General features: G+C 36.4%; 1 protein-coding gene across 1 annotated transcript; it reads left to right on the forward strand.

Moving 5' to 3' along the window:
- Positions 1-3,934: 3,934 nt before the first annotated feature.
- Positions 3,935-9,651, forward strand: LOC107571475 (rho-related GTP-binding protein Rho6-like). Its single transcript, XM_016257800.1, has 5 exons — positions 3,935-3,986; positions 5,259-5,399; positions 5,584-5,717; positions 6,038-6,172; positions 7,083-9,651. The coding sequence occupies exons 1-5, from the start codon at positions 3,935-3,937 to the stop codon at positions 7,326-7,328; spliced, it is 708 nt and encodes a 235-aa protein (XP_016113286.1). The 3' UTR covers positions 7,329-9,651.
- Positions 9,652-18,406: the final 8,755 nt, after the last annotated feature.

Below are 18,406 nucleotides of genomic sequence, written 5' to 3' on the forward strand. Positions count from 1 at the left end.
TGTTGTTTATGGGCTGTAAGATGCTGGATGGTAATATTCTTGAATTTCGCTGTGTGCTGTTTATATCAGCTCTGTGAATGAGGCTTCTTATTAGTCTTTTCCTCATTGATTGAGCTGACCTCATCATTGGGTTTCAAATGGCATGCTTTGAGGCCCAGAAAGGAGTTACAGGTGAAAATCAATCCTCACACTTAATCACGACAGCCAATTGGACCTACTGCAGGCTCTTAGAAGATGGCTGTCTGTATTTCTAATATGGAGGCTATATTTAATTTTCATCGAGGAATTAGCAATGGATTAGGTGGCATTTGCCGTTACACTGGATGTACACTTCTGCGAATATGAATTCTGCTTCGGTATGGGATGACTACACAAGATCATGTGCGTAAAAATAGTGCTCCATTAGCACATTAAAACAGCCAGTAGATTAATGGGCTCTCCAGTGGCCATTAGCAGTTGATGACAGGCACCAATGAGGAAACACCACCGTAGCTCCGAGATGGTATTCCCTGAGGGGTCATGGCCAGCCCCTCGCAGTGAGAGAGAGAGGGGGGATTCTTTGTTGGGCCCCCATCATGTTCTGTGATGGAATCTCTTGGATCTTAAGGAACGGGGGGAGGGGGGATATGGAGAACGCTCTAGGTTTTGTTCTCATCATCTCTACTGGGAAGACAGACAGGGGCTTTCATTTGCTTCTAGCTCCTTTGTGAACGTTGACCTCTCTCAGCCCCCTACTCACATTTACATGAGTCTGAGAGTGCTGATTAATTCCCACAGATTCCACTGCTTTGAAGTTTACTCTTAGTCAGCTTTTTCATTCTGTGCCACATTTAAAATGTGAACTACTATGCAATATTTATGTACCGTTAATATTTTGATAATTGGCTTTTATTTCATTTTATTTGTTGCATAAGTTTTAGTAATTTTGTGATTTTTGTATTTTTAATATTTATATTTAGCTTTGTCTTCAGTTAGTTGCCAAGTTAACATTTTATAACTTAAGTTTTTCATTTAATATTTGCTTATCATTTATTTGAAGCATTTTTACATTTTATACAATAGTAGTTCATATAGATTTCTGTAAATCTACCCACCTAACATACAAAAAAATATTTTAATGTTTTAGTAAATGCATTTTAAAACATTAACCTATAGCCTACATTAAAATGAAAGTTAATCTTTCCATTAAAATAATAAAAAAAAACGTTTTAAAGTCATTTTGTTGCACATGTTTAACTACACATAATCAGTAACTATATAAAAGTACACAAAATGTATGCTTTATTATGAGTCAAACTTGAATGCTGATGATTTGCGGAATAGTTCATTAAGTGAATTCATCAAAATGATTCAAACTGATAACTTGTTAGTCTTTTTGAGTGATTTATTAAAATAATAATTTGTTATTTGTTCTTTAATTATACTAATACTACACTAGATGTTTACCTTTTTTAAGTTTAGCTAACTAAAGCATCGTAAAAAGATGTATTGTCTGACACTATTTTGCACAGTCTTTATCTCATCATATTCAATAGAGACCACAAGCTCACTCACTTGAATAAAATGATTTATTTGATCTGTCACTGTAGATTGAGAGTAGAGAAGCAGGAAACAGTGGCATATTATTTTCATTATATGATACCATCTTATTCACGCTTGAATTATATTTTCTTTCCTTAGTAAAGCATTAAGCAATAATAATTGACAGGATCTGTTATTGCTGTATCATTGAGACTGTCAGAGATGGCTTAGTCATGAGAGATGAGAACTGTGAACATAACTCCTTTAATAAGTACTGAAATGAATCATTCCTAAATTAAAAAGACCACCTTTTAAGTGACGTTTCCACAAAACAAACATGTGACGTCAAGCACACTCATGTGCGCACCAAAATGTATGTATTTAACAATTTGATTATGTTTCAGAATATGTCTGATGCAACTTGCTAGTTACATTCACAGTTCGAAGTCATTGGTAAAACAGCTAAATTAGTTTTTCAAAGAGTGAAAGGGTTCAGCAGATGTAATGCGGTACGGTTCTCGTCTGTGCGGCGCACAAAAGCAGCCCACTCCACCTCCATCTGTTCTCTTCACAAGACTCTTCCTGCGCCCAAGGAAAAGGCCGTCTCATATCAATCACATGCACACGTTGGCCCACTTTTCAGCGAAGCTAGTTTTGCTCCAGGCATGGCGTCACAACAAAAAGCATTTATTCCGATTGTAGCAACTCTGCTCTGCTCTTTTTTTTTCCCACCCTTTTTTGCATGCTTCACAACCCCTCCATCTGTTAATACACAGACAGCATAACATCCTCTTGTTCAGCCGGGGAACATGTGGCCCAGGGTTGAGAGCTGAGCTGTGGTTTGTTCACTGTGTGCAGGGTTGTTCAATAGAGCAGTTCTGTGATCCAAGACTGCGGGTGTTACAGGATTCAAGTTAGATAATGCTCACTGACAAAAGTGTAAGCGTCAATGTGTCCTTTTTCAGATTTCAAACAGTGGTTTGAGTGAGTTTTGGTAAACTCGTCATGTGAGGGTCTTTGTCTCTGACTGCTGGGATGTGTCATTTTGTCAAGTTTAATTGAAATTGCTCCTCAGTCCCTAGGTGTACATCTACATCGATCGCTGCATTAGGATCAGCAGCAATTGAATGCAGCCTCACGCTCAGGTTTGTGAGTCCGTGATGTCTTGGTAGGAGAGAGAAAATAGGCAGTGATCTGTGCTTCAGAGTGAAGATAGTCTGCAGTAGTCCTTTCAACTAGTGATCTCCATAATGAAACGAAGGCAAATTGGCTTTATACATTTACATTCATGTTGATGTTAGGTTATTTAAAACTTAAAACATGACTCTTATGAGCAATTCTTTCAATGAATGTTGAAAGTTGTCAGTTTGTGTGAGTCTGATGAATCCTTCACTGAATGCGATTTAATTGCAGTCAACATGAAATAAGTCTGTGAAGGATTCATCAGACTGATTCAAAATGACAACTCATGATTCTTTGAGTCTTTGTGAGTGATTAACTGAAAGAATTGTTCAAGCATCATGTTGACAGTTTTAATTAACTTAAAATCAACATGATATAAAATGTCAAATGTTACTTATTGCCTCATGATTGTACTTAATGTTTGGGGATTGCAAAAAAACCTTAATTCTGGTTCCATTAATGATTTACTGCTTGTGAGAAAGTAATATTTGGAAAAAGAAATATAATGTCATTGCCAAATGATGAGAATTTAATTAATGCATAAATTTAAAACACTTCTTGCTAAATGGGTGTTTAGACTCTTTTTCAGATGTTTTCAAAGATGGCACATAACTGATCAAATGTTTGATTCACTAAAAAGATCCAGCTCATAAGAATCCATTTGTTTGGGAATCAGTTAAACTACACACAGGTGCATAATATTTGATTCACTACAAAGAACTAGCACATCATGAGTCATTTGTTCGGGAATCGGTTAGACTATACTGTTTGCTGGTCTAATAAGAATCAAGTCCGTTGTTTAGGAATCAACCGGTCTTACAGTGGGCATGCTTGATAGATTTGCTAAAAAGAAAAAACCTGATTCAATTCATAAGCATGATTTGTTTGGGAATCACTTGGGCTACACTGAAATGTTTCTTTTATTGAGTGGTAATGGTCTCCATTTTCAATGGCAAGTTAATCAATATTACTAACTTTGAGGCTTCTACAATGCATGGCCTAACTTTTGTATTAATGACTCATGCAAAGACCTGAAGACCGTTACATGTGAGGTTCAGGAGGAGACCGAGGCAAAATGAATCCAGAAAAGGAGACTCTGCAATAGTGAGGTGTATATAAGGCTGTTTACACCACCCCAGCATCTCCTCCGTACCAAGTGGGTGGCCACTGCTCTGTATCAAATGATTGATAGGCAGTTAAGGGACGCCTTTAGGAAGACGGCGCTCTGCAGATGGTTGACTCCAAGGCTGTTGCTGTGGAAACAGGGGGACTGGAGGTATTGGGTACGTGTGGGGGTGTGTGTGTGTATGGGGGGGGGCATACTTAAAGATTCTGAGTAAGAGTGAGAGGAAGTGCCTACCCCAGCCCCATCGCTCCAGTTGCATAATCTACTGGAAAAAAGAAATTGAGGGAGAGAGCGAGACACATAGATCAATGAGGATTTAGAGCTCAGTTGTCATTTTCTTCTCCTTTAAAATACCAATATGGCAAGCAGTGAGAGGAAGAGGGCTTTAACAGGATGTATGCTGAGCCGACTGGAAATGAAGTGATGACGAGGGGAGCTGTACCTCCGGCCTTTGTCTGATTCTGCTGCAGATTTATACAGCACATTCATACTCCTCAGATCTGCTTTTCTTAAATTCTAGCTAAAAGACTCATACACAAGAACTCGGTTGTAAAAGCTATGATTGATCTTTAAAATATGAATATATTAATTTAGACTAACGTTTTAAGTAAAATGTAGGTAACTTCTAAATATTTTACACTATTCAAACAATAACAGCTTGATGGATGGATGGATGGAATGTAGTTGTTACTACAGTTTAAATGGTGTAAAATTTTGTTTCATTATAAGTAAAATGTAGGTAACTTCTAAATATTTTACACTATTCAAACAATAACAGCTTGATGGATGGATGGAATGTAGTTGTTACTACAGTTTAAATGGTGTAAAATTTTGTTTCATTAGTCATTTAATAAATTTTTTTTGTGATTCAGAATGCAGGGTCATGATTCATATTTTTAAAAGCATTTGAAATGGTCTTAAATGTTGCTTTGATTTATCCAAACGAATGTATTGAAAACTTGAAGATGTGAAACTAAAATGTACTATTTTGTTAATGTTCCTTGTTTACTGTGAGATTTGATCAATGAATGATATTCTAAAAAATGCTTGCTTTCATAACTTTGTATCAGAATGTAACATTTAAAAACATTCCACCTCTGAAATGACATTTTGTTTTCTGCTGACTTAAACAAGGCGACACAGGCACAGACAAATCCGCCCAATCAACCGCTTCATTCTGAAATGCGTCATATGAAAGTTAAATGTGTTGTGAAACCAGGTGGTTGTTCTCTCATCTGTCTTGGGCATTTTATTATTTTAACAATATGTCAAGGACACTCAAATTGCACTTGAGGCTCAACAGAAAGAACATTTGATCATGTTTTTTAAAAGAATTGTAACTCTCGCATGTTTAAAAGAAAGAAAGCATTCTTCTCTCATCACTGAATTGTGCTTTCCTATTCAGTAGCATCTCTCTCTGTTGTTTCAGGATCTCCATACTATGATAATGTGAGACCCCTCTGCTACAGTGACTCGGATGCAGTGCTCCTTTGTTTTGACATCAGTCGGCCAGATATCTTTGACAGTGGACTTAAGTGTCATATGAAAGTTAAATGTGTTGTGAAACCAGGTGGTTGTTCTCTCATCTGTCTTGGGCATTTTATTATTTTAACAATGTCAAGGACACTCAAATTGCACTTGAGGCTCAACAGAAAGAACATTTGATCATGTTTTTTAAAAGAATTGTAACTCTCGCATGTTTAAAAGAAAGAAAGCATTCTTCTCTCATCACTGAATTGTGCTTTCCTATTCAGTAGCATCTCTCTCTGTTGTTTCAGGATCTCCATACTATGATAATGTGAGACCCCTCTGCTACAGTGACTCGGATGCAGTGCTCCTTTGTTTTGACATCAGTCGGCCAGATATCTTTGACAGTGGACTTAAGAAGGTAACTAGATATTCCTATTAATATTCAATCCCAGCACTGACCCTGATTCGCAGGAGCTTATCATTACGTTGTGCTTTCTTCACTGTAATATGTTTTGTTGGGTGAATGATGAAATTAATGATTCATTTGTTTTTGTTTTCTTACTGTACTTCATTTTGGGCTGCAATATTTATCACACTATACTTGCCAGAAGTGCTTGGCACTCAAAAACAACCACAGATTATGATAATCGCTGTTATGCAAAACCCTAGTTATACAGAACAATATGTGTTTTCTGTGTTTTGCAAGAGTTGATTCATCTTAGAATTCTGTCTTTGCAGTGGAGGGCTGAGATCCTCGACTTTTGCCCCAGTACTCGTATTCTCCTTGTTGGTTGCAAGACGGACCTTCGGACGGACGTCTGCACGCTGATGGAGCTGTCCAATCAGAAACAAACACCCATCACTCATGAGCAGGTACAGCCGCAAGCTGTTTCTTAGCACGGTCACATTGATCTTGCTTACTTTAAGGCAATATTCTCTGTAAAAGTGCTTTTTGAACTACACTACCATTCAAACGTTTGGGGTAAGCATATAAAAGTATAAAGTAAGTATAAAGTAAATAATACTTTCATTCAGCAAGGATGCATTTCCTTTGATATTAACCTGAGAATTCTGAAAAAAATTCTCACGGTTTCCACAAAAATATTTTCAACATTGATAATAAGAAATGTTTCTTCAGCACCAAATCAGCTTATTAGAATGATTTAATTCAAGTCATGAATGCTAAAAATTCAGCTTTGCCATCACAGGAATAAATTACATTTAAAAATATATTAAAATAGAAACAGTTATTTTATTGTTTTTACTGCATGTTTGATCAAATAAATCCAGTCTTGGTGAGCAAAAGAGACATCTTTCAAAAATATTTAATAATTTTTACCAACCCAAATGTTTGAACTGTGTGTTTATATTTTGAAATCTTATAATACAAATAGTTTATTATTCAAATAAGATGCACATTTATTGCTAGATAATGTTTAAATAATTTGCTATGGCTTCAGTACGGTGACAATTTAATACAATGCCGTTATGGTTATGCTCAATATGCATATTAATAAAATGTTTCTCTTGATATAAATGGTTACATGTAAACATATAGCTGTCCTTTATATTTTAGGAAGGAAGAACATCATAAATTGCTGTTTTAAATCATTAAATCAGACAATTATTTTACTTGGTGCACTGAATTAATATTCATCTACCTATGTAGACTATTGATGACATGAACAGAGCTTTTGAATTTATAAACTGGATCTTTTGAAACACTGTAGCTTGTAAGACTGAGAAACTATGGCAAACTGAGTTTGTGCATCTCCCATCACAGGGCTCTGCCATGGCCAAACAGTTGGGCGCTGAGGCTTATCTGGAGTGTTCAGCCTTCACCTCTGAGAAGAGCATCCACAGCGTGTTCCGCACAGCTGCGCTGGCTTGCATCAACAAGCTACAGCCGCTCGCCAAACCCAGCCCGACCCGCCGGCTGTCCAAACGCCTGCTCCACCTGCCCAGCAAGTCCGAGCTCCTCTCCTCCACCTTCAAAAAGGAGAAGGCCAAGAGTTGCTCTGTAATGTGAGTGGAGATCTTCACCCCCCATAACAAAAGCTACACCATTCCCTGTGCTTTGGTCTGGGGAAGGGGGGTGGGTTCCGATTGCCACATCATTGACGTGTGGAATCCTTCCTCACCCCCCAAAGAAACACCTTTCAGAGCAAGTGGACACCTCGCTGTCCTCCTTGTCCTGAGCTCTTCAACAGTGCATATGTATTTTCAGTACTGTATCTCGCTTTTAAACGAGATTCGATCATCAGCCTCATCTGTTCACTCCTTGTTATCAAGAGATTTGCTCTCGTGCCAGTTGAAGCTTGGAATGATTGAAAGGAGTAAAACTTTAAATTAGTTAAAAAAAATCCAATGTTCAATGTAAGTTATTCAATGTATAAATACAGGCTCTCTAGTGTAAGTCTCAAAATAAATACCTACAGCATGCACTAAAATTGTGAAATGGGACGTTATGGAGCAGTGCGGAAGGCCGGGTCATGTACAGGTGAAGGTGGCCCATTTGGCATTGTCACGCAAGTTGAATTGGCTGCAGAGTAGTGGGAGCCGCCTATATCTGAACGCTAAGATGGAGGAATAGAGGGAGACGGGCCAAAAATATTTGTAAAAAGACCATTTATGATACTACCAAAGTCAATTTTCCCTTCTTTCCTCTACTAGAACACTGTATGATATATACACGCTTCTATTTTTAGAGGCATTCGCTATCTGAGAGATGGGATGGGTGTGACTGGGGTACATATTACAGTGATTATCTGTATCTTAACGTCTCCTGCTGCTTTCTAGTGTAGGCAACCATGAATTTGCAAAGGGATCCCTGTGCTAGTTCTGCGAGGGCTCAATCGGATCGAATTCGGCATGATGAATAAGCTTTCATTCCTGAAAATTACCTCCAGAGATGCCGTAGCATTATGTTGAGGATTTCTGAAACCAAAATGTATGCAAGAAGGTTTCTAAGTCACCTGGTTTGAGATGTTTAAGATCAGACCAGCTTGGGTGTAGTTTGTCATGCATCTTATGTAGCATTCTGTCATCGAGCGGCAGAATCTCCCATTTCATTGCCTCCATGCTCATTTGCAGCACTAGCAGCTGAAATATTTGTGGGTAATATCGTCCAATGTGTTTCTAAACTTGATTATCAATGGGAAAAAAAAGGTTTTCTTGTGCAAAGTGCTAATCTTGAAGTCTGCTTTCCACCACAAAGCAATAATTATGGTTCAATTGCTTATAATGCAAAGTGTGTACAGTGGCAATAATTAAAACAAAAAAGGCTATTATAAATTCATGCTACTGCTTTGTGGACGTACGTATATTTATGTGGATATACATCAGCACTGCTGTAAAAACAAGCCAATATATTGTGACTCTGTTCAGACTTTGTTAAAGTAATTAGATGAGCATATGACCATTGGAGTGCAACAGGTTTTTTTTTCTTCTCCTTTTCAACCAAATAGGAATATTAGTGTTCTGTTCATGAGCATAAAGTGAGGTTAATGCATGAGGAGCAGATGGACTGAAAGGAAATTCAGACTGGAACTTTTAAATATATGGATCAGCTGACCTGATAAGAGCTTTGATGTTTGTGAATCTGCAAGGTCAAACTGGAAATGGAAACCGACTTTTGGAATAAAACTGAACAGGCTGGTCCTGTTTAATGAAAGATATTTTTCCATGTTTGAACTGTTGTTCAAATAATTGTTTTTGCTTTATCCGTGTATACTTGAAGTCAATATTTTTCTCATTTTGTTCAATCATCAGTGGTGGGAGGGAAGATGCGAGCAGCCGCCGTGGCTGTTTACAAGTTCTGCCACTGTGATCACACACCAAATTCCTTTTTGCATTGTCTAGTGACTGCGTAAATAAAGAAACTGAAGATGAATTTTGGGTGCTAGGGAGTATAAACATGCATGTATACATGTCACATGGCTGGTCAGACATTGTAGCTGCTGATTTACTTTTTACTGAAGTTTAAATCATGATTTACTGTTTAAGTTCTGGGTAATGTGAGCGTCCAGATGGAGATGGACATTCAGTAATTATGCTGCCATTGCACAATATTGGGAACAAATACACTTCAAGCATGTCCTCTACTTTTTCAGTTGTACATATCCTGTTTTGTAATCTTTGTAAGACATTTAAAAGAATGTCACAAGATTAAATATTTGTTCTTGTTGTGGATTGACACAGATGTGCTTGATGTAAAATTGCTTAGTCCTATTTATTTGGATTCATTTATTGAGGTAACTTTTGTTTTGTGTTTCTCAGTTTTATTTCAAAATGTTATTTTTAAAATGACTTCTCCCTTTGTCTTTCCAGTAATAAAGCTTGCCTTTGTATGGCACACATGACTTTAGTGTATATGAGTATTTTATTTGAGTATTTTTATTTTAGTATTTTATTTTAAACCCTTTTCTGTGAAGGCAATTTAGAAAAATGCTTATTGCCATTATTAACATAAACATTTTTTCGTAAAATTTACGGTAAAAAAACTGCAGCTGTGGTTGCCGGAATTTTACCGTAAAAAATATGGTAACAACGTTTTAACTTAAATTTACAGTTAAATACCGTCATTTCATTAAATGAAATGATGTTAATATACCAACCTATTGAAGTACTGAAATCTGTTTTGTACCTTTGTAATTCACTGATAACCACCAAATGCAGGTGGTGATGAGAAAGTCACATGATAAACCAAAGCCCATCACAAGCAGCTTTTAAATAAGTGTCAGTCACACAAACACTAAACACCATCATGGGTAACACACATGAAACTGAAATAAAGCAATAAACATTCATTTAACAACATCAGTGTAACATACAACCCTAATATACAAAACTGATAAGAAAAAACTAAGAAACAGTTATTTCAAATTTGAAATGTAACGCAGGGAATTCTGGGAATGTAAACTTACGGTTATTCACTGTAAATTATACAATCTTTTTCACTTCCAAAAACGGTATACTACTGTAAGATTACATGTAATGTCCAATACAGTTTTTCACCGTATATAGTAGGGGAATTTACCGTTAACCATTTAACAGGTTTTTACTGTAGCATTTTTACAGTCTTTTACTGTTAAATTCACGGTCATTTTTTACAGTATAGGCTATAAAAGCCCCCAGTGGCCCCAGTTACATGTTGCAATTTTTTTATTTTTTTTTATTTTGTGTACTCGAAGTATTCATACTTTTTAAATATGAATTTAAAAATATTGAATTTAATTTCCAGCCAAGGAAAACCGAAAAGTTGCCCAAAAATGGTGTTTCTTTGACTAAGAAAGCCATATGCTTAATTTGTCTTTTTCTTTTTATATAGATACATTTTATTAATCTACATAAATAATTGTATATTGTAATATTGTACTCAAACTTTTAAGGCTGTATAATTTTATAATATATACTACTGTTAAAAATGAGGTAATCACATTTTTTGTTTGTTTTTTAAAGTCTTATGCTCACCTAGCCTTCATTAATATAATCAAAGATACAAATTAATATTTTTTTAATTGGATTTATTAATAATTTAATTTATTCCTGTGAAAGATTAGTTTTTTTTAGCAGCCATTACTCTAGTCTTCTCACATGATTCTTCAGAAATCATTCTAATATTTGGTGTTAAGCAAGTAGGTAAATTGATCAATTAATGAGATTACTTGTCTTACATTCAGCAAATATTGTAGCATTTTTACAGTTGACACAAATCCATCAATAAAATACAAGCTCTCCTTCTGTTAGCGTCCCTTATCGGCTGTTTGGATGCCAGGTGGGCTGTCGTGTTGGCACGTTCCTTCCTTATATCAGCCAGTATAAGACATCTCCCGCCTTAACCACATACTTACCTAGATTCCTTGGATATCGAGTTGGGGTGCACATCTGTCTCAAGACACAACATCTGGGAGGGGCGTGGGACACAAGCTGTTGCCAGTGTCCAAAAGAGGAACGCTGCCAGGAGGTGGAGACCCCGACTCAGCAGCCAAGAGACATCCACACAGCCCAGATTCCAATCTCACCGGGAAACGGCTCTACAAAGACAACCATAATGAAGTTACTCATTGGGCGCATGTAAAATGAGCTTTCCATTATGAAAGCAACATCTCTCAAGGCTTATCCAACAAAGTAGAACATTAGATTAAAGAAGTGCTAGCGTGATGCTTGTTTATAGCGAAGCTATTTGCAGACGTTAAGTCCCTTGACCATCTGTGAAATTACCTTTTGTGCATTACAATGTTTTAAAGGGGTCATATGATGCTATTTTAAAGATCATTATTTTGTGTATTTGGTGTAACAGAATATGTTGACATGCTTTAATGTTCAAAAAACATTATTTTTCAAATGCTGTACATTATTGTAGGTCCTCTATTTTCCCCCGCCTCTCTCAAATGCTTAGTTTTCTACAAAGTCCCTACTTCCGACAAGCGCAGTCTACTCTAATTGGAAAGCTGACCCAGTGCATTGTGATTGGCCGAACACCGCAAGCACTCGTCGGAAATGTTACGCCCCTTACCATAATCGCGAGCTTCATCTTTCAAAATAAATGTAAAGACAGAGCCCGAAAGGGGAAGAGAGTCGCGTGACAGACACAGTAATGAAGCTGGTATGTGTGCAGTACACAAGCCACGGTTAAGACAGCTGACTCCACTGTGATCTCTCTCTCACTCTTGCTACAGAGGACTAGTATGACTTTAAATTTTAAACTCAAACACACTACAAAATTGTGTAGAAATAATTTTCACTCAGAAGATGCTAGTAAATTTCATACAAAAAAAAGCAAGTAAGCCTAACATTAGGCTATTAGCCCCATTTACACATTAAACCTGGTAAATTGCCACAAAATCGAGGTGTTTCATCTTTTTACTAATAAGATGCTTTTGCACAGGTGTAAGGGGATGATCACACAGAACTTGTTTTTTTTCTCTCTTAAAAACACAGGAGTCATTTATTACAGTAGGCTACACAATGATGAAAAGAATATGCCAAAAAGGCTAGGTGTGCACTATATTACTTATGAATGGGAGAAAGTGCAACTCGCAATAAGGCAGAACACTCCTGCCTTCTAAATAAAAGAACCAATCGCTAACACGTAAATTCATCATGTAACTGCCGTTAGAAGATCTGTTTGCTATAGAGAGTCACTGTGCGCCCGACATCGCATACTGTCTGAATATACTACATTTGAATTTGAACAAACTTTACGACTGTTAAAAAGTGTGTTTTATATAGTATGAATATGGGTAGTATGAATTCGTACTACATCCACAATGTTGTTACTATCACATGACCTACCAGCATCAGTTGCATCGCTTCACTGCCATTCACAAATCCTTTCCCATGGCCTCATGGGATAGTAAAGTCCATTAATTGCACACCCTGATAGCACATGTACATCACAGAGACGTCTATTTGATGTCTGCATTTACATCTGCAAGACATATTTTTTAGTGTTTGCTCCTCTGCAATACGTCTATAAGACATTTCATCAGATGTCAAATAGACGTTTATTAGCTGTCTTTCAGACGTCTGTCAGATGTCTGTACACACCAGATGCTTTCCAGATCAAGCAATCTTTAAAAGACATCTTGCAGACATACGTGTGCTATCTGGGGCACTTCAGGAACTCGCCGGAAGTAGTACTTTTTGCCTACTGTTTTTCGAATACTTATGTAGCTCCGCCCCTTTCCAGCATTGTGCTCCTTGTTTTCTATCTTGTATTTCCACAGCATAAAGGTAAGGTCGTACAAATTTATGAACGATTCCACTTTTAAAATTGTTCTAGTCTACTGACATTTGTTATGACATTTGCTTTGAACATAATAATGCACATGATAACTTTCTTTAACTTTACAATAGGTAACCACTTCACCAGATAATAACTACAGAGATGCTATACAGCTACCGTAAAAACGGAAATTCAGAGACAGAATTCTAAAGATGGCTGCACTCTCATTTCTCTGGCGAATAATAAGGTCTTTATACAGTAGGTTAGTAATAATATTGGCTGGTCTAGCCTTAAAAACAAGCTTTTTCAATACTATTTGAGCAGAAGAAACAAAATTGTAGAGACAGGTGTTATCAGATTTCATTGGTGATTTCAAATATGAAATGTAGCTATGTAGACTAATTGTAACCTTGGTAAACAGATCTGAAGAATATGTTTCCTCATTCAAAGAGATATAAGCTATACTTTCATGACTGAAATAGCTGCCTGCAAGGCGTTTCAAAGATGGCCACCGAGTGAAATGACTCGCCTTTAAGGGACTTTGACAGGGTCTTATGTGCAAAACGAGGTGCAATGGTCAGATGTCCGTCTAGCTCATGTTTACATAGAAAAAAATGTAAAAGCAGTGGAGCTTACTGTAAACATCTCTGACAGAGCTTTATGACTGACCCAAAACAGACTTCTTACATCAGAACAATCTTTTTTCCTATTCATATATGATCTCTATTTCCCAGTAAAGGGCCATTGAATTAAACATTAACATTTTAAAATAGAAAGACTAAAATAGTATTGTAAAATGTATTCCAATCCTTTTTATTTACAACTTTGAAAATCTTCAGTGATGTCAGTGTGGGAATTTATCAAAAGCACTGCCCTCCTGCTTCAAATCAGTGAGTTTGCGGGGTCTCCGACCTCTTGAACACCTGCGGTGCTTTTGAGCCACTCAACAGCGCTTATGAAAGCATGCTAGAAGGATCTAGGTTATTGTTAAATGCCATGCTAGACACATGCAGTGAACGTACAAGGACCTAAGGGTCCAGTCTCACCTCAGCCCGCTCTAGTGTCTGCTAGCACAAAACAGGAGCATATACTTACACATACGCATGGAGAGGGAGCTGTAACTGCATACGCTGATAGTCATAGCAAATTAGGCCAACATCTGGACAGACACAGGGAAAGGAATTGCTCACTCGGCTATGAACAGATATGGTTTAGGGCCACAGGCATCATGGCACAGTCTAAGAACCAGACAAAATTGCTGGGTAGGAAACAGATTTGTTTCTATTGTAGCTTATTTTACATCATTTGCTTGTTGCAGTGACATTGCCCTCATAAGTTACATTTATAGTTATGTAATGATTATTATTATTATTAATAGTTAATTATTATTAGTAGGCAATGCAGGCATTTGAGTCTATAAGATATGAAATTGAGTCACAAAGATGCTTTGAAAGATGAGATTTTTCTAGCAATAAAACAATCATTCAAATTAAATAGACTTTTAAATGATATTTAAAGTAAAAGTTAATAATAATGTTTCAATAATATTAATATTGTTAGTAATGGATGTATACTATATAATCCATAAATAAAACAAAATAAATATTGTTTTGTTTAATAATATTTGGTCAATATTATTTACATTCAATTATTCACTATTAATTATTGATTATTTTAATTTTATTGCCTTCCTGTCTTGTAGAAATGGTTCAGATCATGGATAACAAAAATGTAATTTAATAGTTTTAAAATAGTTATAGATGAAAAATATATTTTATGCTTTATTTTATAAAAATATTTGACATTTCTCTTTTGTGCACCTCAAGTATTCATAAAAACAGCAAGAAAAAATTAAAAAGTGTTTTAAATACACTGAATTGAATATTGATTCAACAGATAATGTGAAAAATACGACTTTGGTGTATGATTTTAATTGTTGGATACAGTCAACAAGGTCTACATCTCTAGGGTAGGATGGTCAAAAGCAACATTTTTAGCTGATAGAGCCTATTGACATGATCTTGTTCTGACAGGTGTGTCTTGTGTAAAAACATCTCAGCATCCCATAATGCACCTTTTCTCAAAGTGTCTCTGAAAGAACGGTGAGCTGCAATCCTAAAAACCAGATCACTGTTTCTTATCCTTGTCTGAATGTGTGTGAACACACACCTCCTGAGGAGGGAAAGCGAGCATCGCTCTCTGATTACTGATGAGCCGTCTGCCTCTGCAGCAGACCCACAGACACTTCCACCCTCTCCCTGTCTCACACACAGTCTCTGCCGCAGTGCAGGGCCCAGCCAGATCATCAGCAGCCATCACTAGTGTCTCTGTCTTACTACGGCGCGTCAGGGTCAGCAAGCCAGTTAGACACTATTTTGTGCCCTCTCAGTATTGAGGGTGATAGATGTTTTCATATTGGGCCAAACCATTTCAGCGGTGTATGTAAATATATCTATTTTTTCATGCAATAGTAATGTGACATATTTGATCTGGCACTCCATTTGTGAAGGTCCATAAGCGTCTGTGTGCTCTGGGCAGACTAATGAAGCAGACATGCAGAGCTGCAAGGGTAATATGTGCCCTGCATTTACCACAGTAACAAAAATGATTCAAAACCCCACAGAGCAACTATTACACTGTACATAGACTTTACAATTAAATAGACTTTAAGAATACTGAAAATAAAAGACATAATAAAAAGTTAAAATAATGATAACAATATTTAGTGGTAAATTTCTCATAAATACTAGAAAATTAATCAAAATATTTTGTTTCTTACAGTAACTTGGGTAAAACTGAGAAAATGAAATGGTTAATAATAATGATGAAATACAATATAATATAAAATTAATATTATGAATGATTTGTCTTCTTGTCTTGGTTCAAAAAATGAATGACGCACATTTGAGGAATGTTTTCGTAATGGGGGAAATAATTCAGTAACATGATTTCTTGGTCATTCAAATTAATTAATAATTGAAAATAGTTTTTAATACACTGAGTTGAATATCATTTCAACAGATTATGTCAAAAATATGACATTTTTGTATGATTTTAATAGTTGTATACAGAGGTCTAGACCTCTGAGGTGAGATAGCCAAAAATCAATATTTCTATTGGGATGTTGACATAATTTTTATTATATAATGATATTATTTTTAACATTATGATTTTTCTAATTTAATGCAACATTTTTCATTATGAAAGAATGTTATGTCAGCATAACAATTCAAGTGAAAAGATGGGCTTAAAAATATCTCAAGTTCATGTAAAACACATTCTGTTTTTAAAAACCTAAGACTTTCTGTTAATTTCCAGGTTTAAAATAAATTTAGAATTCCAGATATTTAGACCCCACTATAATTCAAATTTAACATGAACAACCACTACTATGCTTGATATAAGTAATAGAATGTTAACAAATTAGTTTTGTGTAAATATTCTAAGTTTTATGCTCAGTTTGTTCATTTTCTATCCAAATATTCTTTTCATAATTACCCCAAACCTCTCTTAATGGCTCAAATTTATTAATGGAATGTTAACAAACATTATAAACAATTTTGTTTACCCAAGCAAAATGTCTTTTCCATGCGTGTGCTCCTTTAATCATCCTGCAACCAGCTGACAGTAGTCTGATCCTGTAGTCTCCATGAACACCCTGTCCACCCACTCGCTCTCTACAGGGCAAATGCAGACATGATCAATTGTTCAACGTTTCTGTACCTCTGCCAGTCTAGTTTCTTCTGTTGTTTTGCAACAGAAGCACTAAAATCTTCCTTGTGTTTCTAGGACACATCCAAACACATTAAATGGTATGTCCTGTCCCATGTTTTAGTGAAGCAAGTCAAGTGTTTCCGTGTTTCCTGTCTGGATGAGTACTCTCAAATTTAGCCATGATTCTTTTCATCTGTGTGTATTTATTTGGGTGATTCATACCGCCGCTCATTTCATTGTCTAATTAAATATTGGTTCCGATTATAACAATATCCACATGCCTGCTCTGCATAAACTGAAACAGGATATTGAGTAACCCAAAGAAAAGACACAAACATGCAAAGATATGCACACACTCGCATTGTGCTTTTCCTCATGCCATCACTAGGCAACGTTGCACACAAAGGCTGCGGCAGTGGCAGCGTGGTCTGATGTGCAGAGTGTGACAGTGTTGAATGCACTGGGGCAGCCAGAGAAAAGCCATGTATTCAAGCCACAAGTCAGGTTACTGACATTACCTCCAAGTGAAAGAAAAAGAAAGAAATATAGGCAAGCCAAACACTCGAGCAATGACCAACCATGTCCTGCAAGTCAATCTGCCAAACAACAAGGAGGGTTAAACCACTGTGTAGGCTACCGAACACGGCCAAGATGATTCATCCTTGTCAAACCCAGACAACTCACCCAAATGCACAAATACGCTTTTTCAGTTCAAGTGCCATGATGGGATTAAATGTAAATTATGTATGCTCTGAGTTGGGGGTCACCATGTCTGGGTTTATTTTGCAATGATGACCGGCAGACATTATCCTGCATAAGGGGTCATTCACACAAAATGCGTTTTTGCATTTAAAAATGTGAGATGCATGGCAGTGGAATGAAAAAAAAAAAGCATAGAGATCCAAAAGTTTGCACCAGGAAGATCAACGTAATGCATTTTTTAAAAGTTAAACTTAACTTGAGTGCTGTGTTTCTAAAACCCATGTCAATAGCGAGACGCTGCAAAAGACGCAAGTGCAGTGGTCAAAGGGGCCGTTCACATGGAATGCATTCCACTGTGTTCCTTTTCCATTGTTTTTCTACATAATTGCGCAAGATGAATGTCTTTGTTCCGTTGCACACGCATCTTTTTTTCCATTCCACTGCCCTGCATCTGGCTTTTTTAAACGCAGAATCGCGTTCTGTGTGACCTGCCCCATGTCTATCTAACATGTTTACATAAAAAAAACCAGTGGAAAAACATCCTGTCTTGTAGAAATGGTTCAGATCATGGATAACAAAAATGTAATTTAATAGTTTTAAAATAGATGAAAAATATATTTTATGCTTTATTTTATAAAAATATTTGACATTTCTCTTTTGTGCACCTCAAGTATTCATAAAAACAGCAAGAAAAAATTAAAAAGTGTTTTAAATACACTGAATTGAATATTGATTCAACAGATAATGTGAAAAATACGACTTTGGTGTATGATTTTAATTGTTGGATACAGTCAACAAGGTCTACATCTCTAGGGTAGGATGGTCAAAAGCAACATTTTTAGCTGATAGAGCCTATTGACATGATCTTGTTCTGACAGGTGTGTCTTGTGTAAAAACATCTCAGCATCCCATAATGCACCTTTTCTCAAAGTGTCTCTGAAAGAACGGTGAGCTGCAATCCT

The sequence above is a fragment of the Sinocyclocheilus grahami genome, unplaced genomic scaffold, assembly GCF_001515645.1.
Source record: "Sinocyclocheilus grahami isolate Dianchi unplaced genomic scaffold, SAMN03320097.WGS_v1.1 scaffold29.1, whole genome shotgun sequence".
Classification (NCBI taxonomy): Eukaryota; Metazoa; Chordata; class Actinopteri; order Cypriniformes; family Cyprinidae; genus Sinocyclocheilus; species Sinocyclocheilus grahami.

What these genes read in the sequence shown, in the direction of transcription:
- LOC107571475 (XM_016257800.1), top strand. Translation starts at nt 3,935, where the DNA reads ATGGTTGACTCCAAGGCTGTTGCTGTGGAAACAGGGGGACTGGAGGTA. An exon ending in AGGGGGACTGGAGGTATTGG is followed by an intron (nt 3,987 to 5,258) that starts GTACGTGTGGGG and finishes CTGTTGTTTCAG; the next exon opens with GATCTCCATACTATGATAAT. An exon ending in TTGACAGTGGACTTAAGAAG is followed by an intron (nt 5,718 to 6,037) that starts GTAACTAGATAT and finishes CTGTCTTTGCAG; the next exon opens with TGGAGGGCTGAGATCCTCGA.